The sequence below is a fragment of the Lagenorhynchus albirostris genome, chromosome 6, assembly GCF_949774975.1.
Source record: "Lagenorhynchus albirostris chromosome 6, mLagAlb1.1, whole genome shotgun sequence".
Taxonomy (NCBI): domain Eukaryota; kingdom Metazoa; phylum Chordata; class Mammalia; order Artiodactyla; family Delphinidae; genus Lagenorhynchus; species Lagenorhynchus albirostris.
Window position 1 is genome coordinate 92057243 of NC_083100.1, and position 25630 is coordinate 92082872.

The 25630-nt window shown below is 40.4% G+C and overlaps 1 protein-coding gene across 1 annotated transcript in view; it reads right to left on the bottom strand.

Annotated features, from left to right (window-relative positions):
* THSD7B (thrombospondin type 1 domain containing 7B) overlaps positions 1-25630 on the bottom strand; it is a 778062-nt gene that overhangs the window by 528415 nt on the left and 224017 nt on the right. Inside the window, exons 3-4 of the mRNA XM_060152966.1 lie at positions 23272-23520; positions 2627-2796 (exon numbers count right to left, since the gene is read on the bottom strand). Coding sequence (XP_060008949.1) covers positions 2627-2796; positions 23272-23520 — 419 coding nt within the window. The remainder of the gene's footprint in view (positions 1-2626; positions 2797-23271; positions 23521-25630) is intronic.

The following is a 25630-nucleotide window of genomic DNA, read 5'->3' on the forward strand; positions in this document are numbered from 1 at the left end:
TAGCAACAAGAATAAGTTGGCAACAGAACTGCACGGAAGTCCCATTCATCCTCAGCATCCAGCAGGAGACTCTGAGGCCCTTGGGAGAGAATTAGCACTCTTTTTTGGGTTTTGTTGTTGTTGTTTTTATTCTGGTATCTAGATAGTCTATTACATTTTATTTCATGAGAGATCCATGGAAATTAACCTAATTTTTTCCCTAAGATTGTGGGTTCCTCTAAGATCAGGTTCTTGGAATGCAGAGTAATTAATTCACAGTGGACGGTGGGATTTTCAAGGAAGAAAAGTCAAGCAATTCCACTTCAGAGAGTGAACAGAGTATCCTGGAGCCAAAGGAAAACTTAACCTTGTGGAAAAGTCAATTATGACTGAGAAAAGAGTTTCCAAAATCAATGCTATTAAAATCCCCTCTCCCTTCCAAATCTAACAATAATTTAAAAAACCCAAACAAAAAAGCGGTTCTTTATAAAAACTGAAATGCAAAAAATGTCATCAATTTTGGCCTTTGTTACTGCATTAGCAGAAAGGTTAGAAATATTTAAACTCTGCCTCTTTAATTGGGCAAACACTCTTTGGTCCCTTATAACTGCAATCCAATTGTTCTCTTGAACAATTTGACTTGAGCCAAGAAGACATTTTCATGTTGCCAGATTTGTCAAGGTATATCCATAAATAATAACAGCAGGAAATTAAAGCATTTATAAGAAAGGAAAGTAATGGCTAAATAACCTTTCTGGTTCACTTCCAAACAAGAGCAAAATCAAACCTTTGTAATGATTACAAAGATAAGTAGTAATCTTTACCATGCCTTTAATGCAATGTGGCTGTTCTGTATTTTCCAATGCAGCAATAGTTTGACTACTGTATTCAAATTTCTACAAGAGTACATTGTTGCGTTATATACATCCATGTGTATGTATCTTGTCCCCACATCTAAGTGCCCCCACTGAGAACTGGGTTACCAGGCTTAGGCTTTCTAAGGGCTTTCTGTTTCCATGTGTACCAAAGTATTAATTTGGAAGTATGCCTTGGCCTAAGATATTTTTCCTCTTTTTTAGATGCTTGAAGCACACTGTACCAGGGCTTAATAGGCTGCTAAATTTGCACTTAACACCCCTCCTCTATTTAACATCCCCCAACATGTAGCATACGACTTCCAATGCTAGAACACCATCCTTCCACTTTCCTCCTAATTACAAATTTCCTGCCCAGCATGTTTCCATTAAGAAAGCTGGAATGATTAAGGTTGAAAAAACTACAGAAATAGGTGATCGATAAGAAAGCTATTTTTACTAAAGAAACTTTAGGAAAATGAAGATGGCAATAGAAGATTAAATGTTGAAGCTTAAAATTGATCATAATATATCAATTCTACAAAATTCTTATGTATGTGTTGACCCCTGAAGATCCTAGTACTGTAGACAACAGTAAAAGGGAAGAAGGAGAAAGTAGAAGAGAAAGATCACCAAGGTCTGAAAGAATAATCTGAAGCTTTTTATCTAAATTCGTTCTTCCAAATTCAGAGGAGTAAGCACAGTCATGTTCTATGCTGGAAGAGAAAGTGTGTAAATTGTCACTTTCCAAAGGTGACATTAGAGAAGGAAGAAAATTTAACTACTAATTTTTCAATAACTCTAGCCCTATAAATTTGACACTGTAACTTCAATTGTTGAAGCAAATGCTAAGGTATCTGTAAAGATGATCCTTCTATGAGTCATGAGCTGAATCATCCAAGGCTATGGTCATGGCCTCTGAAATGATGAGAGGCCATGTCACACACACAAAAAAAGGCACCTGGTATGAAAAGCTTTACAGGATGAAATGGATGTATTTCTACAATGAGAAATCTCACATCTTCTCTCTCTAACCAAGTCCTACAGCAGAGAATGTACATGCACACTCAAGGAAACGTTCTCACCTTGACCACTTCTACAGAGGGCACTGTTGGGTTCCCCAATGCGCCTGGAAGAGGCCATATATTTTTCTAGAGTGGAAGCATTACTGCACACTCTTAGCTTTTCAATCCATTGACTTAAATAAATCTGGGCCAGTTTTTCAGTCCTTATATGTTATCACTATCCTAAACTCTGAAACAAATGGATTGTATTATACACGCCTAATAGAGAGCATACCACGGAGCAAGTTGTTTTTCCTCCTCCTTTTCCTCCTTCTTAGTTTCGTATTGTCTAAAACCTGGCAATAAATGAATGGATCCTTGATATCTGAAAGTGAAATGTCTGTAGAATTTCCCACACTCACAAATTCACAAAAAACTTCTCTTATAGAAAAAAAAAAAAAGAATGCTACTAACTCTTCATCAACTGACTCACTCCAGCGTACCAGCGCCTTAGCCTGTAGCAGTCATTTCTACTAGAGATCTTAGGTATATTTTCTCGTTTAAGTTTCACAACAATCCTTTGAGACTGATATTATTAGCAGGACTATTTTGACTATTCCAAACTACTTCATGCAACAGAACTTATGGATGTCTTGTAAAGAGTCAACAAAACATTAAATTTGTGAATGCTGGCGGTCCATTATATCAAGGAGAATATGAGAAGATGGTGTTGGTATTGATTTCCCTTCCAATCAGCAGCAGAATCTGTCCCCAGAACTGGCTGCCTACCTTCCTTGGCCCTCTGTGCCGTGGATGCTGGTGTGCTCTGGGCACAGTACACCTCCCGGGTCTGGATCCCACCTCCACAAACGGGTCCCGTCATATGCCAGTGGGGGTCTTGCTGCTCGAGGAGGAGAGAGACTTGGCATTCTTTCCATTCAGAGGTCCTCCAGGAATATCTGTTTGGTTTGTTTAAAAGAAGAAGAAGAAGTAAGGAAAATACAATATTCTACAGGAAACTTAAGTCATCAACATCAAATGTACGTAATCATCTCTCTTTCTAGTATCAAATCTTTGCCTATGGATAAAGACGTTTACCAGCTTTGAATACTAAATCCCTTTTATTTCCTACAGCAAAATCACAGCAGCCTATCGTGCTTATAGTACAGGCCCAGAGGAGCGAAGGAAGGAAATATGGATAAACAGTAGATATGTCTCAGCCTCAAAGCTCTAAGAGAGTACAGAATCAAGGGAAGGAGTTGGAAACCAACTGAGGCTAATACATAGCAGGTAAACTTGTCATGGGGTTTCATTTTACAAACCTCTAGATGACTTAGTGTGAAAGTTGGCCTTTCTTTTTTAATTAGTAGGCCAGTGTATGAATGTCTGAACATACTAGTTTAAATGGACAGAGATTACCTCCAATTTTTCAACCTTCTTGATTGATAGAGGTACTTCTATCAGTTTGACTCCACTAAGATAAGGGTATACATACTAAAAATGAGTTCACAATGTGCCGCTATATTTGATTGACAATTACTTTTTTTTTCTTACATAAACAGACATGCCATGGTTATACTGATTTAGAATATGTCTTCCAGGTTTACAACTGGTTGAGATACACACTGATAGACACACACATGCACACACACAAATAAAAGGAAAAAACACAGTGAAGTTTGTACATAACTCACAGAAAACACAACAACCATAACAACACTACACTCACACCTGGAGAATGATTGCAGACAGAATTTCCTTTTGTGGCTTATTACAGCATTCCTCAAGCCCACAGCATTAACATAACCCTACAGCATCCCCATAAATACCAGAAGACTCATTAGCTTCTAAACAGTAAACCAAACCTAAGAACATTCTCATATCCGCTGTCCCATTTCAGATTTAAGGAAAGTTTTCTCAGTTATGTGATTGTTTAAAAGAAAAAGTAGCAATAAAAATAAACATGTGTTACCAAGGCCCTGGCCTTACGGAAACCAGAGTAAAAATGAAATCAAGTAACAGACATCAAAATCAGGAAGCAAATCTCGAAGAAACCTAAGAGTGAGCAAAGCCTCTCACAATGAGCGTCATCATTCTAAAAAGCTTGAAAGCTGAGGATCAACAGTCTTGTGAAAAGCCCATTGTAGAAAAAGAATTTGGACAATCCTGTGGGGTTTGTTGTAATAATTCTTCTCCCTCTGCCTCACTATTTGATCTTCACAGGGTTTTCCAAGTGAAAATCAGTCACCAGGCTGGGAAAGAGTCTGAAATGTAGAGTTCAGGTCCTGTTTATTACTAGGGGAATATAGACAATAATGTGTTTCTAATTCCTAGGCATGAGATCGAGAAAAGCCCAGGTCTTCCCAGAGACGGTCCTTCTCCAGAGGTGATGCTCTAAAGCCCTTTCTCCTCACTAGACAGAGTTGTCTCCCTTGGCTTCATGGTGACCCAGGCAGAAGGCTTGTCTCTTGTGTCTCTGAGTCTCAGGGTACAGGTAGCTCGTTTGTCTCTGGACTCCAGGGCAAGGCACAGTGAGGTAGGGGTGGGTTATTGGATGGTTATCACATTCTCATTTCAAACCCTCTTCCTCCAATGATTCCCTAAAAGAAGAGCTCTCTGTCTATTAAGGAGGTCAGATATAGCCCTGACTCCAAGGCTCCTATGATATAGTGAGGACATAAGGTAGGCAAAAAGGGACAGTGCAGTATAGACAGCAAGCATGCTTTCGAGTCAAACCGACGTGGTCTGAATCTGAGCCTTGCCACTTACTAGTCATGTGACTTTCACTGAGTTCTATTTTGTAAAATAGGGACAATAATACCAAATGTGAATCAAGGAGTATAATAAATGTTCATTCCTTTTTTTCTTGTGTCCTTCTACACCTGCCTTTTGTTCCCTGCTGATACAGAAAACACACACACACACACCCAACACTGTACTTATAAGAACTTAATTGATTTCATCCAAAGTCCTAATATTAAGGATCCAGGAATGCCATGGTCTAACTTCCAAGAACCTAAGTTCAGCAAAGAGCATAAAAGAAACTTAGAGAGTTTAGAATTATAGCAAGTCACAGTAATCTGTTCACTTGTTTGAAAGGAATGGGCCATGCTGTATAAATTGCTTTTTCAATTAATTTATCATGACCCTATAAGAATTAGCAATGGAGGAATTTGGGAAGTCATTATGGAGAAAATGAAAAGGAAAATTTAATAACTATATCTATCTATCTATCTATCTATATATATATAGTCTTATATATAATGTAACAAAAACCCTGTTGCTAGCTCATTAACCAAAAACACCCAAATTCTATTCATTGGCAAACAACGAATTCTCTAAAGATAAAGAAGACATTTATCACTACTGCTATTGTTTACTACCTCAGAGAAAATACCAACCCAGAAAGAGGCAAAGGGAAAAACACACCAGTGAAGGGCTTCTAAATTCCTTTTTAAAATGCAGGTCCTTTCATAGTCTGTCTTTTTTTTCTTTATTTTTTTTCAAATGCACTATCTATGTTTAATCAAAATCACCCAGAAGCCATGAAAACTGAACAGTCTGAATTCCACCAACCTGGGAAAGTGTCTCTAGGATCTGACAGAATAAGAAATCAAAGGAGACCGCTCAGCTAAACGTTGCTTGTTATCTCCTTTAGTAGTCGTTACAGGGATAGTCCTCCAGGCTCCGGACAACTTGGCTTTCTGACTGCCAGGGGCATCCTCTTTAATGGCTAAGTCCACGTCAAAGATCAGGCCTTTCCACCCACTCTCTCTCAACTCTGATGCCTTTCAACCCAGCCTCACTTTGTCCTTCTGCTTTGGAGGGAAACGGGGGGCATTTCAAAGGCCAGCGTCCTGCCTTTTGTGGGTGAGCAGCATTCTGAAACCAAGTGTAGAAATGCCTCAAGTAAATGGCCATGACATGAAAACAATTAGTTGATCCTCATAGCCCCTTACGAACGTGACCTAGGATCCCTTTGTCTCGTCACACACCGCAGCTGAACAGGATAGACAAAGCATTCATTTATTCAGGCTTCTAGGGTAGCAGGACAAATCCCCCAAGGAATAATAACATCCAAATTGTTCTGCACGCTTACTCAGTACCAGGTACTGCACTAACAAATCTAGTGCATGACTTCATGTCATCCTCCCAGCAAGCCTAGGAAAAAAATAGCATTTCCTCTTTTACAGATGGGAGAATTGGCATAAAGAATAAGACATTTGCCAAGGTCACATAATTAAGTAAGTGAAAGAGCAGGATGCAAAGACAAGTATATCTGATTCTAAAGCACATCTTCTTAATGAAATGATTCTCTGGTAGATTAAAACGGTGAATGGTAAACTCATGTAACTTGGTCTGCGGATATAAAAAGCAAGTCCGTAGATGACCCCTGCCCAGCCATGATGAAGACAAATAAATGTTGGTCTTGGTCTGAGGAATTGCTTTCTGGGATGAAGCAAAAAAATATCATCAGTTGATGACAATGATACTGTCACTGACAACTGACCAGTAATATTTACAGTGCCAGTATAATATTCCTTCCAGTCTCAAACACAAAGACAGTTTGAGAATATCACACAGCCAATCACTTTATAATTTGAACGCTGTGTGTGGTCACATAGGGTCAGATTTTAGCACTTTTAGGAGATAAGTACAAGTTAAAAAGAGAACAAAATATAAGCCAAATAAAGGAATCTCTAATTGTAAAAATTCAAATTTCCACCAAATGGTGCAATGACACTTTATTTGAAGAGTAATGCTTTTTCAAGGCCCTGAAGTCAAATTCTCCATTTTGCTCCCTGGTCACTGTGAATGTTAGGTAAACCCGCCATCATCTGTTCATGTAAAAATGACTCCAATGTCCCCACCATTAGTGACAGAGAACACTGTCAGCCACTCATATACTGAATACACAGGGGAAACAACTTGTGAAAGAATATCTCAGTTAATGTAAAGGTATGTATGAGAGATGGATGGCAGAAGGAACCAAAAAGCAGGACTCCCTAGCTCCCTAGGAACAAAAATAAGCCTGCCCAAGAGTAAGCAAATCATTTACTCAACCATGTGTTCATTCCTCCTTTCTTTCAAGAACTAAATCTTGAGCTCCAACTGTGTGCCAAGTATGATTTCTGACAGTAGAAATGCATAGCGGTGAGCAGGACAAAGTCCCTGACCTTGGGAAGATGACCTTCTAGTGGGGCAGACAGACAGAAATGAACCAATACATAACACGGCATCAGTCACATGTCCATCAGAGAGAAATGGAGGAGGAGAGCTATTTCAGTGCCATGACCAGGAAAGTCTGCAGAATCCGGAATAAAATGAAACAGTGGGCATAAGAAAAGGTGGACAGGGAGAATTCTAGGCAGAAAGAAGAGCATGTTCAAAGGTCCCAGGGAAGGACAGTGCTTGGCACTTTCTAGGAAAGCACAGAGGCCAGTGTGGTTGGGATAGGCAGCTCAAGGCAGGAGGGAGAGGGAGTGAGAGACAGTCAGGGCCCAGGCTACAGAGAGCCTGGTGGGCTGAGGAAGGGCTGTGAGTGTTACTCCAAATGTGCTGGGAAACCACTGCCAAGTTTTGAGGAAGGCAATCATATCATGATGACATTTAAATTTTTAAGAATCATCCTGGCCACTGATTAAAGAATAGACTATAGGGGAGTGGAAGAAGGGAGATGAATTTGGAGGTCTTTGCCAGTCCAGGAGACATGATGTTAGGCCTTTAATTGGGGCAGTCACAGTGAATGTGATGAGAAGTGATAAGATTCCGGATACACTGTGAAGGTGGAGACAGCCTTCTCATGGATTATATGTGGACAGGAGATAAAGAGAGAAGTGAAGAATGATTCCAAATTGCTTTTGTCCCAAGTACTAGCAGCACAATTGCTTGGCACTAAATTCTTACCTGAGACAGCCCAGGAAAGGGGACAAGAACTCAGACATCAGGGCAACCATGTATTATGACTGTGAAATTCAGTTTTTCTTCATTTACCTTCTAGAATCTGCTTTCTGAAGCTTTCTCCCACACCTGGAACTCACTGCCCGATTTCTTCATATGTACCCCATAATTTAAGTCTATTCTTAGGAAATGATCAATAAATGTATTCACAAGATACATATTAAAAGTTAATATTAAATATTTTATCATTCTAAAAAGGTATATGCAGTTTAAAAGAAGAAACCAAGATTAAGCCAAAGAAAGAAATTTCTAGGGTGGAAATACATATTCCCATGAAGAGATAGAGGAGACAAATTCTGGATTAGGAAAAGCTACTCGAGGGCCAGAAATTCAATCGCCCAGGTAGCCAGCTTGTCTTCCTGAGAGTGATGTTGTCTAACCCAAGGAATCCTGTATTCAAACCATTCTCTAAATTGATGGGGGGAGGGCGGAAGGAATGAGGAATGAATGCATTGTTCTGAAGCAAGGAATAGAGATATCCTAAATTAGCAAAGCCAAAATTAGAAAAGTAGGCACATTTAGTGATTATTTTTAAAAGACTTCCATCCTACTAAGGTGACATAAAGTGATTCTAATAGCAGTAGGACGGCAGGACCATCAGAGTTTTATAGCAACCCCTGCCCTTTAGAATGCATGCTTTGTCACTTTCAGAACGCTTAGAATTGCTTACAAAATGTGAATTTCTTTTCTCCTTCTTCTAAAGGCTTAGATTTAAAGCAAAGCAACATGGAATAGAATCTTAAGTGATTTAATGATGACAGACTGAAAGAATAATTGCATTAGTGAATGGTCCTGTTTTGACTAAGCACATATAGATTTGCAAACGCTCTTGGAATTGAAACCCTAGCGCAAGGTATTCAAATTAAATGCGCGTATATTAAAAATCAGTGTCTGCAGCAAGACTAATTTATGATAATATCTGTTGTCCTTTTGAAGTTGTAAATTCATTTAGAAAAGAATTAACTTGTCATTTTTTGCTGAACAGACGACCAAAATAAAGGGAGCCAATCAAGCTTTATACATCTTACGCTCTAGTAATCTTTTATTGAATAGAGTGGGACTATTGATTATGGAAAGCTACTCTGAAGTGCAAAGCTCTTTGGCAGATGGCTTTGCTAGGCAAACTCCACATATGTATTATTAATAGATTTCTATCCCTATGCACAGCACTTAGTAGTACATTAACTTTCTTACACTAACAGGGGAACAGATCTTCCATCCAGGAGAGCTGAAAGTGGCACAATGGGAACTCATGAAACAATATGCACCAGTAAAAGCTGGACTCAGTAAAAAGGCATCAGTCTCCTTCTGCTGAAACAATTTACAGATTCTTTGAAACTGTCGTTTCTTTCCTGAAACAGATTCTCCTGAGGGTTCCAGGTCATGACTCCTTTACTCCTCAAATCCTACAAAGAGCTGCTTAATTAAAACAATTTTAAAAAATGCTTCCTTAAAGAACCCATTAATTCATTTAACAACCATTTATTGAGCTTCTATTATGTGCAGGGTGTTAGGTGCTGTGGTAGACAATCAATTGAAAAGATACATTAGAGATGGTAGGTGATGTGTGTGCCATTCTTTTCCAGAAGGCAAACTTACATATTCAGATTGTGATCTCATTACTCATCCTTCTCGAAGCTACTCTTATAACCAATGAAAACAGAAACTTCTTATTTGGAAAACCAGACACACTTAGCAAAAGCAAGGCCGCCATTGGGGACAAAGTCACATCAAGCTCTGTGTGTTTATTCCTTCCCTGGGTCGGCACCCTTACGTAATCTCCTTGATGATGCCAATTTTAGATGCTCTTTATAAGAAATGACTTTGAATCCTGCACACACATAATATAATAAGTATCAGCCTGGAATAAAGTACCCTGTGCATAATATTGTTCTGGATCTGCCCCACATTTAATGATTCATCTTTTGTCTGCTGAGCATTTACTCCGAGCCAGGCAATTTTATAGGTGCTACCCGCTCTAAAGTAGAGGAGAAAAATGCATTAACAAAAAATCCAGAAACGTATGTTTAGAATGATGTGCGGCAACATTACTAACTATGAAACACTCTTAAAGAACATGGTTATCGGTTCAAGATGCTCTAGTTTTTAATGAGTATATTACACAGGATTCTGAAGATGAATAAACTAAGTGAACACAGACTAAAATTTCCTGAATTCTCCAGCAATCAGCACAGTGACAGTCTGAAGCAGGTGTTGAACAAACATCTCTTTCAAGACATGTCAACGCTGTTCCAGCACTCACTTCGTTCCAACGGGCAGAGGAAGCCAACTACCAAGCCAAGTTTTACTCACCATCCCTTCTGCTGGTACCATTCCTGGCTTCAACACTCATCTAAAAAATCCATCAACTAATCCCCAGAGTTTTCTCAAGGAAAACTTGAGAAAATTTTAGATTTTAGAAAATCTAAAATGGGGTTCAGTGCCTTAAAGAGATGGTAGGAAAAAACAGGCTGGTCATAGAGGCTTGTTTTAGAAGCACATCGAAGTGGGATGCAGGAGACCCAGACAGATCTCTCAGTATGAGTCTGCACAGACAGACCTTTTGCGAAGAATCTCTAGTTCACCCATAATAAACTCATACGCACCAGAGATAAGGAGGGACAAATTACGAGACCCCATCTATTCAGTGCCAGACTGGAGTGTTGAAGCAATGTTTAGGAAATTGGCTTTTCTGTGCAGTAATATCACACAGTCTATGTAATACTATCAGCCATGCAGCTTCTGCCTTGAGATCGTCTTTAAAGTTTTACTCTATGTTGGTCTTTATAACAGCACTGTCTGATATTCAATTTTAAACTCTAAATGATCATTTAAGAAGTAGAACAGCCATTTTGGTGTGAAAGCCTCCTGGTGAGGTGGTGGAAGTTGCTGGTAGGTCATCTGAGGTGTCGCTTCCAAGAAAGATGTTGACGTTTTTCAGTATTCTTGTGTGTTACAGTGTCTTCAGCCAAAATAGGCTCTCTGCTTAGGCACGAAGGATCTGGAGTCATAGCTGTTCCAGCATCAAGTCATGTCTCAGCTACCTGTGTCCTCTGCCTTTCCTTATGCTATCCAGTAAACAGGGCCACCTTATCATTTATGGTCTTAGAATGCTTTTCACCTCCCTCTTAGTTGAGATGGAGGATCTAATGCTTTAGATGTTAAGTAGGACAAAAGAAAGAACGCAAGTGCCAAGGCATCTTAGAAAGCACATATCTTTCAGTGTTTTGAGGCAGAGAGTAACATAATGCCTAAAGCCATGATGACAATGATAAGAGGTCAACACACCAAGAGAAAAGGTAGCCAGTGACAAGTAGATTTGTCCCATCTCTCTCATTTCTATCCCAACCCCATAATGTACAGCGTGAGTTCAGCGTGTTGGAGGGGGGAGCACAAAATTTCAAGTAGACTGTATAATACTGAAGAAAGGGGTTTCATGGAGTCTATACATATCTTGGTCAAATAGCATACTTTTGAGGTGAGCTTAAGGCTACACAATGCTAACTCCCTTATACAGTTGACTCTTGGACAATGTGGGGTTAGGGGTGATAATCCTCCAGGCAGTCAGAAAATCTGCTACAACTGATAGTCACCCTTTGCATCCATGGTTCTGCGTCTATGGATTCAACCAACCTCAGATCATGTGATGTTGTAGCATTTACTATTCAAAACTATCCGCCTCTAAGAGAACCTGTGCAGTTCAAACCACTGCCGTTCAAGGATCAATTGTAGTTCTAAAATTTCCCCAGTTAGCTTAACATAGGCTGGCCCCTGTCTCCTTTCAGGTTCACTTATGCTAGCTGCCCTGAGGCGCTTCCAAAGGGTTCGCTCTCAGGGAGCTCCTCGAGAAGGGGTTCCTCATGGTCACATCTCCTTTCATGTAATCATGCCTTAGGGATTGGCACACATTTTGTTCACAGTGAAAATGCTGACCAGTGGAGTCCAGCTGGTGAGATGAGTAGTCCCCAAGCTATGCAACTAAAAACCGTTGTGAGCATTATGAACATGCAGGAACCAGAGCACATCTCTAGCTTATCTCTTCTTGGAATATTCTTCCTCTAATTAGATGAAAGGCTAATTTCCTCACTTCCTTCAAGTCCTCCCCACAGATCCTGCTAGTTCAAATGAGGCTTCTCTAAGGACAGTCTCTTTAATTCTGTAACCTGAGCTGATCCCCCATCACAGCACCCCAGAAGCCTCTATCTTTACCCTGCTCCAATGCTTCATTTTTTCCATATCTTGTACACAAAGTATATAGTTTATTTATTTTATTTATTTGGTATATCTTCACTAAAATTTAGGTCCCACAAGGGGGAGGGAACTTTGTCTAATGTGTCCTCTGAGGTATCGGAAACACTTAACATACTGCTTGGCACATAGGAAGAGCTCAGAGTATATTTATTGAGGAAAGGAACACATCTCCTATAGCAAATATGGTGCAAGGGTAAAAGCCAAACCACATTCTAAGAGAGGACATTTCCCTGCTGCGGAGAAGGATGGTGAATTAAATTGCTTGATGCATATGAAGTGCTCATGAATTCTGGGAAAGGAAAAATGGACATTTTTGTTCCCTAAGAGATTTTTGTTTCCATTTCCCTTGTTCACAATGAATTTTAATCACTGGTGTCCAAGTAGAAACAAAAGTTAGCACACGGCCTTTATGCTTTCCTGTGGTAGAGGCCACAGCTCGGATTTCAGACAAATAAGAATGTCAGCCAATGTTAATTTTGTTGCTATTATTTATACATGCTCTTTTCCACCACAAAGTGGAATCATTAGCTAACACGTCAGTCTCCCTAGGAAACACTGGTTGGTATTCAGTGAATTTTCGAAGACTCCTATTTCCTACAAATTCACTATTTGAGAAGGTTTTTAGAAAATGTCATACTCAGTAACATTTCCAAACAGCAGAACTAGAGGCCCAGGTTCATCTCCAATGAACTTTGTCAGGCCCTGTTTTCAGATGTTAAGGTTCAATCAAATGAAAAATACAGAAATTAATCTTGGGTACATCTTGAAGTATTACCATTCCATGGTATATTGTTGGAAAAAAATGATACATATGAATACATGTGTATGTGTGTCTATACCCTTATCTGGGTGTGTGTCTTCACTATGATTTTCATTAGGGTCAGTGTGATGTGTTGGAAAGAGCACTGACCTTGAAGTCAAATGGACTTTTATTTGAATCCGAACAGCACCGATTTACATCCCTTTCACTCTCAAAAATGTTCTATTTGGATAATACATTCTATGTTATTCTAAATAATCTTTATACAATCTCTGATATAGTTATTGGCCAACAGTAGATGCTCAATAAAAGGTAGTCATTCTTGAACAAAAGGTTATCCAACTCAACTTTCTCAACATCGTCAAGGAGGCACCACTCTGATGATTCCAAGAGAATCGTAATAGTTATTAACAAAGAAAAGAGAAGAAAAAAAAATAGGCGGGGCTTCCCTGATGGCACAGTGGTTGAGAGTCCGCCTGCCGATGCAGGGGACACGGGTTCGAGCCCTGGTCTGGGAAGATCCCACATGCCGCGGAACAACTAGGCTCGTGAGCCACAACTACTGAGCCTGCGCGTCTGGCGCCTGTGCTCCACAACAAGAGAGGCCGCGATAGTGAGAGGCCCGTGCACCGCGATGAAGAGTGGCCCCTGCTTGCCGCAACTAGAGAAAGCCCTCTCACAGAAATGAAGACCCAACACAGCCAAAAATAAATAAATAAATAATAAAAAAATAAAGGAATTCCTTAAAAAAAAAAATTTAAAAAAAATAGGCGGATGTCTATAAATCAAAAAACTGTTAAAAATATCAGGAAGAGGTCATGCCATTCCGTGAAAGGAATAAAGAAAAAAGGTGCCAAGGTCAAGGTCATCATTAAACCCAGAATCTATTCCTAGCAGCCTAACATTGAGAACCCTCCTAAATAATGCCTCCACGGGGGAAAAAAAAATCTCCAAATCACCCAGAAGAAATAACTTTCTACTCCATTAAATTAATACAGTATGCCTTCCAAGGAAAGGAGGGATTCTCTTACTGGAGGAAATGAAACCAAAACCCACCCGCAAAGAGCAACAATAAGAGTCAGTATTCGTGTAGTGCCTCATGTGCTGAACACCGGGACAGACAGTGCTAGTCTGTAGCTGTTCAACCTTCAACACAGGCAGTATAATTAGACACTTTTATTGAAGAGGGAAATGTCTTAGAGAAGTCGTACAGCTTGTCCAAGGACACACACTTTAAGTGTGATGGCGATGCAATTCTAACCCAAAGCCTATCCAAGTTCAAAAGGGACAGAGACCTCAGGTTTTCTTTCCAATCCCATGTTTTGCCCCAAATTAGTGTCTTGAAAGATTGGACACAAACTCAATACAATTAGGGAGGATTCTGTGACAACAGGTTAATCTGCCAAGGATCGTGAAATACATCTGCTCTCTCCGCTTTTCAGGCAAGAAATGATGTAAATCTAAGGAGTCATTTTAGTAAAAAATGAACAATCAATATGTAAGGAGTATGTTGAATCCACCCTGATTTCAATGGTGAGGTGGAGGAAGTGAATGACTATGAATGTGTAAACAGGAACTTGCTCCTCTGTACCCGCCCCCAACCTCAACCTCTGCCCTGCCCATACATGCTTTATTTCAGGTTTAAGGAATCACCAGGCCCATCAACAACACCAGCTGAGTTTGTAACCCACTTACCCTTCACATATCCCCAGATGATTAATTTCTACAAGCAGTTATTTTTTGCCTCATTTTATTTTTCACCGAGGGAGTGATCTCAAATCTCAGAGAGTATAGAAAAGTTCTATCTGAAATAGCTATTTAGGGCTTCCCTGGTGGCGCAGTGGTTGAGAGTCCGTCTGCCGATGCAGGGGACGCGGGTTCGTGCCCCAGTCCGGGAAGACCCCACATGACGCAGAGCGGCTGGGCCCGTGAGCCATGGCCGCTGAGCCTGCGCGTCCAGAACCTGTGCTCTGCAACGGGAGAGGCCACAGCAGTGAGAGGCCCGTGTACCGCAAAAGAAAAAAAAAAAAAAGCTATTTAAATCTAAAATACAGACTTAAGATATAGTTCAGGGCAGCTGTCCAGCAGGAATTATTACAAATTCATCCGCAACAGACTTCTAAACAGCCAGCCCCAGTGATTTCTGTCATTATCAGACTGATCCCACTGTAAGCCAACAACCAGAGGAAAATGCACTGGACGTCTTCACCAAGGGCTACGCAATCAGGCAAAATATAACTAAGATCAAGATATTAAATTTAGCTACTAATTTATGTCGACCCTTTTCTCAGCATTCTCTGGTTCCCTAGGGACTCTGAAATAGAAACAGTGCCCAGAGCAGCAGTGACTTTCAGAGAAAGAACATCCTTAGAATCAGGCGGCTGTCACTCATTAACTATGTAACCTCAGAAGTTACTTAATCTCTCTGAGCATCAGTGGCCTTATTTGCAAAATGAAGATGCTTATGAATGGCTTCTTAGGTTGTCATAAAAATTAGGTGTGACCGAAGGCGGAAGATGGCGGAAGAGTAAGACGCGGAGATCACCTTCCTCCCCACAGATACACCAGAAATACATCTACACGTGGAACAACTCCTACAGAACACCTACTGAAGGCTGGCAGAACCTCAGACCTCCCAAAAGGCAAGAAACCCCCCACGTACCTGGGTAGGGCAAAAGAAAAAACAGAGACAAAAGAATAGGGACGGCACCTGCACCAGTGGGAGGGAGCGGTGAAGGAGGAAAAGTTTCCACACTCTAGGAAGCCCCTTCGCGGGCAGAGACTGCGGGAGGCGGAGGGGGGAGCTTCGAAGCTGCGGAGGAGAGCACAGCCACAGGGGTGCGGAGGGCAAAGCGGGGATATTCCCGCACAGAGGATCGGTGCCGACCGGCACTCACCAGCCCGAGAGGCTTGTCTGCTCACCCGCCGGGGCGGGCGGGGCTGCGAGCTGAGGCCGGAGCGCAGGGAGAGGACTGGGGTTGGCGGCTTGAACATAGCCTGAAGGGGTTAGTGCACCACAGCTAGCCGGGAGGGAGTCCGGGGAAAAGCCTGCACCTGCAGAAGAGGCAGGAGACTTTTCCTTCCCTCTTTGTTTCCTGGGGCGTGAGGAGAGGGGTTTAAGAACGCTGCCTAAAGGAACTCCAGAGACGGGCGCGAGCCGCGGCTGAAAGCGCGGACCCCAGAGACGGGCGGGAGCCGCGGCTGAAAGCGCGGAATCCAGAGACGGGCGCGAGCCGCGGCTGAAAGCGCGGACCCCAGAGGCGGGCGGGAGACGTTAAGGCTGCTGCTGCCGCCACCGAGGGGCCTGTGTGCGAGCACAGGTCACTCTCCACACCCCTCTTCCGCGGAGCCTGTGCAGCCCGCCACTGCCGGGTTCCCGGGATCCAGGGACAACTTCCCCGGGAGAGCGCACAGCGCGCCTCAGGCTGGTGCAAAGTCACGCCGGCCTTTGCCACCGCAGGCCCGCCCCGCACTCTGTGCCCCTCCGTCCCCGCCGGCCTGAGTGCGCCAGAGCCCCCAATCAGCGGCTCTTTTAACCCCATCCTGTCTGAGCAAAAAACAGACGCCCTCCAGCGATCTACACGCAGTGGCAGGGCCAAATCCAAAGCTTAGCCCTGGGAGCTGTGAGAACAAAGAAGACAAAGGGAAATCTCTCCCAGCAGCCTCAGAAGCAGCGGATTAAAGCTCCACAATCAACTTGATGTACCCTGCATCTGTGGAATACCTGAATAGACAACCAATCATCCCAAATTAAGGAAGTGGACTTTAGGAGCAAGATCTATGATTTTTTCCCCTTTCCTCTTTTTGTGAATGTGTATGTGTATGCTTCTGTGTGAGATCTTGTCTGTATAGTCTTGCTTCCACCATTTGTCCTAGGGTTCTATCCGTCCATGTTTTTTTTTAAATTTTTTTTCTTAATAATTAATTTTAATAACCTTATTATACTTTACCTTCGTTCTTTCTTTCTTTCTTTCCGTCCTTCCTTCCCTCCTTTAGACAACGAATCATCCCAAATTGAGGAGGTGGTCTCTGACAGCAAGATTTAGGATTTTTCCCCATTTACCTCTTTTAGTGAGGGTGTATGTGTATGCTTCTGTGTAAGATTTTGTCTGTATAGCTTTGCTTCCAACATTTGTCCTAAGGTTCTTTCCGTCCCTTTTTTTTTTTTTTCTAAATAAGAAGTTTTTAATTCAATAACTTTATTATACTTTATTTTATTTTTACTGTATCTTCTTTCTTTCTGTCTTTTTTCCTTCTTTCCCTCCTTCCTTCCTTCTTCCCTCCCTCCCTCCCTCCCTCCTTTCTTTCCTTCTTGCCTTCTTTGCTTCTTTCTTTCTTTCTTCCTTCCTTCCTACCCTCCTTTCCTTCTTTCTTTCCTCATACTTCTACTAATTCCCTCTACTTTTTCTCCCTTTTATCCTGAGCCTGTGGATGAAAAGCTTTTGGTGCTCCAGCCAGGAGGCAGGGCTCTGCCTCTGAGGTAGGACAGCCAACTTCAGGACACTGGTCAACAAGAGACCTCCCAGCTCCACATAATATCAAACGGCGAACATCTCCCAGAGACCTTCATCTTAACACCAGCACCCAGCTTCACTCAACGACCAGCAAGCCACAGTGCTGGAAAACCTATGCCAAACAACTAGCAAAACAGGAACACAACCCCACCCATTAGCAGAGAGGCTGCCTAAAATCATAATAAGGCCACAGACGCCCCCAAACACACCACCAGACGTGAACCTGCCCACTAGAGAGACAAGATCCAGCCTCATCCACCACAACACAGGCACTAGCCCCCTCCACCAGGAAGCCTACACAACCCACTGAACCAACCTTAGCCACTGGAGACAGACATCAAAAACAGGAGGAACTACAAGCCTGCAGCCTGCAAAAAGGAGACCCCAAACACAGTAAGATAAGCAAAATGAGAAGACAGAAAAACACACAGCAGATAAAGGAGCAAGATAAAAATGCACCAGACCTAACAAATGAAGAGGAAATAGGCAGTCTACCTGAAAGAGAATTCAGAATAATGATAGTAAGGTTGATCCGAAATCTTGGAGATAGAATGGACAGTAGATTGGACAAAATGCAAGAATCAGTTAACAAGGACCTAGAAGAACTAAAGATGAAACAAGCAACGATGAACAACACAATAAATGAAATTAAAAGTACTCTAGATGGCATCAATAGCAGAATAACTGAGGCAGAAGAACGGATAAGTGACCTGGAAGATAAAATAGTGGAAATAACTACTGCAGAGCAGAATAAAGAAAAAAGAATGAAAAGAACTGAGGACAGTCTCAGAGACCTCTGGGACAATATTAAACGCACCAACATTCGAATTATAGGGGTTCCAGAAGAAGAAGAGAAAAAGAAAGGGACTGAGAAAATATTTGAAGAGATTATAGTTGAAAACTTCCCTAATATGGGAAAGGAAATAGTTAATCAAGTCCAGGAAGCACAGAGAGTCCCATACAAGATAAATACAAGGAGAAATACGCCAAGACACATATTAATCAAACTGTCAAAAATTAAATACAAAGAAAGCATATTAAAAGCAGCAAGGGAAAAACAACAAATAACACATAAGGGAATCCCCATAAGGTTAACAGCTGATCTCTCAGCAGAAACCCTACAAGCCAGAAGGGAGTGGCAGGACATACTGAAAGTGATGAAGGAGAAAAACATGCAGCCAAGACTACTCTACCCAGCAAGGATCTCATTCAGATTTGATGGAGAAATTAAAACCTTTACAGACAAGCAAAAGCTGAGAGAGTTCAGCACCACCAAACCAGCTTTACAACAAATGCTAAAGGATCTTCTCTAGGCAAGAAACACAAGAGAAGGAAAAGACCTATAATAACGACCCAAAACAATTTAGAAAATGGGAATAGGAACATACATATCGATAATTACCTTAAATGTAAATGGACTAAATGCTCCCACCAAAAGACACAGATTAGCTGAATGGATACAAAAACAAGACCCTTATATATGCTGTCTACAAGAGACCCACTTCAGACCTAGAGACACATACAGACTGAAAGTAAGGGGATGGAAAAAGATATTCCATGCAAATGGAAGCCAGAAGAAAGCTGGAGTAGCAATTCTCATATCAGACAAAATAGACTTTAAAACAAAGACTATTAGAAGAGACAAAGAAGGACACTACATAATGATCAAGGGATCGATCCAAGAAGAAGATATAACAATTGTAAATATTTATGCACCCAACATAGGAGCACCTCAATACATTAGGCAAATACTAACAGCCATAAAAGGGGAAATCGACAGTAACACATTCATAGTAGGGGACTTAAACACCCCACTTTCACCCATGGACAGATCATCCAAAATGAAAATAAATAAGGAAACACAAGCTTTAAATGATACATTAAACAAGATGGACTTAATTGATATTTTTAGGACACTCCATCCAAAAACAACAGAATACACATTTTTCTCAAGTGCTCATGGAACATTCTCCAGGATAGATCATATCTTAGGTCACAAATCAAGCCTTGGTAAATTTAAGAAAATTGAAATTGTATCAAGTATCTTTTCTGACCACAACGCCATGAGACTAGATATCAATTACAGGAAAAGATCTGTAAAAAATACAAACACATGGAGGCTAAACAATACACTACTTAATAATGAAGAGATCACTGAAGAAATCAAAGAGGAAATCAAAAAATACCTAGAAACAAATGACAATGGAGATACAACGACCCAAAACCTGTGGGATGCAGCAAAAGCAGTTCTAAGGGGGAAGTTTATAGCAATACAAGCCCACCTTAAGAAGCAGGAAACATCTCGAATAAACAACCTAACCTTGCACCTCAAGCAATTAGAGAAAGAAGAACAAAAAAACCCCAAAGCTAGCAGAAGGAAAGAAATCATAAAAATCAGATCAGAAATAAATAAAAAAGAAATGAAGGAAACAATAGCAAAGATCAATAAAACTAAAAGCTGGTTCTTTGAGAAGATAAACAAAATAGATAAACCACTAGCCAGACTCATCAAGAAAAAAAGGGAGAAGACTCAAATCAATAGAATTAGAAATGAAAAAGGAGAGGTAACAACTGACACTGCAGAGATAAAAGAGATCATGAGAGATTACTACAAGCAACTCTATGCCAATAAAATGGACAATCTGGAAGAAATGGACAAATTCTTAGAAATGCACAACCTGCCAAGACTGAATCAGGAAGAAATAGAAAATATGAACAGACCAATCACAAGCACTGAAATAGAAACTGTGATTAAAAATCTTCCAACAAACAAAAGCCCAGGACCAGATGGCTTCACAGGCGAATTCTATCAAACATTTAGAGAAGAGCTAACACCTATCCTTCTCAAACTCTTCCAAAATATAGCAGAGGGAGGACCACTCCCTAACTCCTTCTACGAGGCCACCATCACCTTGATACCAAAACCAGACAAGGATGTCACAAAGAAAGAAAACTACAGGCCAATATCACTGATGAACATAGATGCAAAAATCCTCAACAAAATACTAGCAAACAGAATCCAACAGCACATTAAAAGGATCATACACCATGATCAAGTGGGGTTTATTCCAGGAATGCAAGGATTCTTCAATATACGCAAATCTATCAATGTGATAAACCATATTAACAAATTGAAGGAGAAAAACCATATGATCATCTCAATAGATGCAGAGAAAGCTTTTGACAAAATTCAACACCGATTTATGATTAAAAACCCTGCAGAAAGTAGGCATAGAGGGAACTTTCCTCAACATAATAAAGGTCATATATGACAAGCCCACAGCAAACATCATCCTCAATGGTGAAAAACTGAAAGCATTTCCACTAAGATCAGGAACAAGACAAGGTTGCCCACTCTCACCACTATTATTCAACATTGTTTTGGAAGTTTTAGCCACAGCAATCAGAGAAGAAAAGGAAATAAAAGGAATCCAAATTGGAAAAGAAGAAGTAAAGCTGTCACTGTTTGCAGATGACATGATCCTATACATAGAGAACCCTAAAGATGCTACCAGAAAACTACTAGAGCTAATCAATGAATTTGGTAAAGTGGCAGGATACAAAATTAATGCACAGAAATCTCTGGCATTCCTATATACTAATGATGAAAAATCTGAAAGTGAAATCAAGAAAACACTCCCATTTACCATTGCAACAAAAAGAATAAAATATCTAGGAATAAACCTACCTAAGGAGACAAAAGATCTGTATGCAGAAAATTATAAGACACTGATGAAAGAAATTAAAGATGATATAAATAGATGGAGAGATATACCATGTTCTTGGATTGGAAGAATCAACATTGTGAAAATGACTCTACTACCCAAAGCAATCTATAGATTCAATGCAATCCCTATCAAACTACCACTGGCATTTTTCACAGAACTAGAACAAAAAATTTCACAATTTGTATGGAAACACAAAAGACCCCGAATAGCCAAAGCAATCTTGAGAACGAAAGAAGGAACTGGAGGAATCAGGCTCCCTGACTTCAGACTATACTACAAAGCTACAGTCATCAAGATGGTATGGTACTGGCACAAAAACAGAAAGATAGATCAATGGAACAGGATAGAAAGCCCAGAGATAAACCCATGCACATATGGACACCTTATCTTTGATAAAGGTGGCAGTAATGTACAATGGAGAAAGGACAGCCTCTTCAATAAGTGGTGCTGGGAAAACTGGACAAGTACATGTAAAAGTATGAGATTAGATCACTCCCTAACACCATACACAAAAATAAGCTCAAAATGGATTAAAGAACTAAATGTAAGGCCAGAAACTATCAAACTCTTAGAGGAAAACATAGGCAGAACACTCTATGACATAAATCAAAGCAAGATCCTTTCTGACCCACCTCCTAGAGTAATGGGAATAAAAACAAAAATAAACAAATGGGACCTAATGAAACTTCAAATCTTTTGCACAGCAAAGGAAACCATAAACAAGACCAAAAGACAACCCTCAGAATGGGAGAAAATATTTGCAAATGAAGCAACCGACAAAGGATTAATCTCCAAAATTTACAAGCAGCTCATGCAGCTCAATAACAAGAAAACAAACAACCCAATCCAAAAATGGGCAGAAGACCTAAATAGACATTTCTCCAAAGAAGATATACAGACTGCCAACAAACACATGAAAGAATGCTCAACATCACTAATCATTAGAGAAATGCAAATCAAAACTACAATGAGATATCATCTCACACCAGTCAGAATGGCCATCATCAAAAAATCTAGAAACAATAAATGCTGGAGAGGGTGTGGAGAAAAGGGAACCCTCTTACACTCTTGGTGGGAATGTAAATTGATACAGCCACTGTGGAGAACAGTATGGAGGTTCCTTAAAAAGCTACAAATAGAACTACCATATGACCCAGCAATCCCACTACTGGGCATATACCCTGAGAAAACCATAATTCAAAAAGAGACATGTACCAAAATGTTCATTGCAGCTCTATTTACAATAGCCCGGAGATGGAAACAACCTAAATGCCCGTCATCGGATGAATGGATAAAGAAGATGTGGCACATATATACAATGGAATATTACTCAGCCATAAAAAGAAACGAAATTGAGCTATTTGTAATGAGGTGGATAGACCTAGAGTCTGTCATACAGAGTGAAGTAAGTCAGAAAGAGAGAGACAAATACCGTATGCTAACACATATATATGGAATTTAAGAAAAAAAAAATGTCATGAAAAACCTAGGGGTAAAGCAGGAATAAAGACGCAGACCTCTTAGAGAACGGACTTGAGGTTATGGGGAGGGGGAAGGGTGAGCTGTGACAGGGCGAGAGAGAGTCATGGGCATATACACACTAACAAACGCAGTAAGGTAGATAGCTAGTGGGAAGCAGCTGCATGGCACAGGGATATTGGCTCGGTGCTTTGTGACAGCCTGGAGGGGTGGGATGAGGAGGGTGGGAGGGAGGGAGACGCAACAGGGAAGACATATGGGAACATATGTTTATGTATGACTGATTCACTTTGTTATAAAGCAGAAACTAACACACCATTGTAAAGCAATTATACCCCAATAAAGATGTAAAAAAAAAAAAAAATTTAAGGCTTAAAAAAAAAAAAATTAGGTGTGACATGTCAGGTAATGATAACTAATGGTTATTAAGCACTTATGATACGCCAGGTGCTGGATGAAGTAAGTACTGCTAGTAGAATAGTAAACTGAGGCACTAGATTTAAGTCACTTGCCAAAATTCACATAAATTACAAAGTCATAACAATCACATAATTAGAAATAGGATTGGAGCCCAGGCAATCAACACAACCCATGCTCTTACCCCCCCTAGGCTTTACTGCCTAATATGAAACTCTGCACTGAGTCATAAGTCACAGCTACAGTTATTGTTAACCTCTCTATACCACATAAAGTGAGATTATATAGAACAACTGAACACTCATGCCAAAGAATACACAATACCTGGGACATGAGTGCAAAAGTTCTCCTTCAACGATGCAGGCCTCCTTCTCGAGAAGTTCAGGGCAGTCCTCTCCGCCTCCAACAGCAACGTGCTTCACATTCCGGCTCCTGCTTCTAAATCCTGGCGAGAGTCTCCCTGAATGGCACGTCTTGGAGCAGGGGCTCCAGGAGGACCACTCGGTGGTTTCGCAGTCTTTCGGCATGATGCAGGACTGGATGGTCACAGGCAAGGAATCTTGCGTGCAAAGCCTGAAGGAACAGAAACAGAAAACAGTAGGCCGTAGACTAAATGGGTACAACCAACATTATGAAGTGCCTATTCTGGATGAAAAGAAAAAGCCTGAAATCTGGGATAGCGTTCAAGTAGGAGAATTTTTTTTTTAAATGTTAGAGGCATCATGATAAAATACTGAAGGACATACATTTTAAGAATGAACGCTCTATTTCATCTGAAACTGTGAAGTTATTTCACTCTCGCAAGACACATGTGTAAGGTGAGTCCACATTGTACCTTGTCCAAAGCATCATCAGAAATAATGGAGGTTCTTCTCATGTGCTTTCACCTCTGATACAGCCTAGAGTTACCCTTCGTTCAGTGGTTCCTAGGTGTCACACACTGTCCTGTACTTCACAGGCACTTACAACAGTCTCTTGAGTATACATATTATTATGTCCATTTGTAGATGACAATACTTAAGGTCAGGAAGGCTAAATCATTTGTCTAAGGTCAAACAAAGGTAAATGTAAGCTTTCGAGTACTATTCTGTCCATTCTTTTAAATACTGAGCGATTAAAAAATAAATAAATGTGGTATTATGTTTCCCCATACTGTTAGGCTCTGCGCATCCATTTCCTCATCTGCAAAACTGAAGTGCTTTCCAATACTAACAATGTAATTGGAAAACAGATAAATAAAAAGATAACATGATACTGTGATGAACTCAACATAAAAGCACTTACAATGATGAGGAGAAAAACTGATGAGGCAGTGATAGACCACCCGGGAAAGCTGGGGGTAGGGGTGAGGCAGGTTCTAAGACAGAAGGACATCTAAGCTGCATTTTAAAAGATTAATGGAAACTTCTCAGGCACAGAAAGAAGACTATTTTAACTCAAGGAAGTAGCATATTTGAAGCCCTGAGATAAAATTTGTGGGTATAGGAACCAGTGGTATGCTAGAGTTGGATTTACTGTTTAACAAGGACCAACTGTAAAATTTTCAGGAATTTTGCAAGCCTGTTGATTTCATGTAAGTAGCTTAAAATTAGCCATGGTGGAAGTATTTACACTATAGAAACCAGCAAATGCCATCAATCAAGTCCCTTTACCCTACCCTGACCCCTTCAACCCCCAGAACCGGTGGTCAAATATTCACAAGCACACCAATGGGGGAAAGTAAAAGCCAACTTGTCAACTGTCATAAATGTGTCCATTTATGACACATAAAGTTCAAAGAGGAATGTGGATAAATATTAGGTATGTAGTTCTTCAAAAGGGATTTCTGGAAAGGCTAAGGAATTTGGATTTAATTGAGCATTAAATAATGTTAAAGGGAGAAAATCAGACTCATGTAGGGAGACAATATTTTGAGTATTATTGGCATTTTTTTCTTTTTTTCACTTTGTTGTTAGTATTTCCCTTATTCAGTCAAAGGCATCCATTACTTTGTGGAAGAAAAGGATAATTTTGACAGGCATGTAAATCAAAGAAAGGGTCAATGTTCAAACACTGACTTCCAAAATTGAGCCTATGAAACTTGGTGGAATAATACATAGAGTTTGGCAATAGTTCCTTTGTATGTGTTTAAAAAGAGAGAAGTATTAAAATGTTTCCAAATTTCTGACTTGGGAAAGTATGTAGAGTAAGGGAGCCACCAACAGAAACGGATTATAGTAGACAGTGTGCAGGGGAGAATGAAATATGTTCATATCTGGCCACAGTGATGAGTAAAATATAGTGAGATTTCCATACTGATATTCATCATGAAGCCATATAGGATTAGCATGGCTTTCAAATTTCACAATGATATAAGATAAACCTTTGGTCCAATATTTTTTAAAAGCCTATTCAGATCATATTATCCTCTTCAAAATGAAAAAAGCAATGCATACCTCATTACCGTCACTCACTCCCATTAGATATTTGGGGGGCCTGGGATCAAGACAAAATAGGAAGAACCTCTCTTGAAAATGCCCCACATAAATCATAATGTATCATCACTGTACAATGTGGAGGAAAGAGGGAAGGCCCACCTATTTTTGGTTTATGATAGAAAGATGTTAATCAACAAGTTTCTACGTTTTGACATTTCAGAAATTATTATTGGCTGAGTTATGCCCCTCTCGAATTCATATGTCAA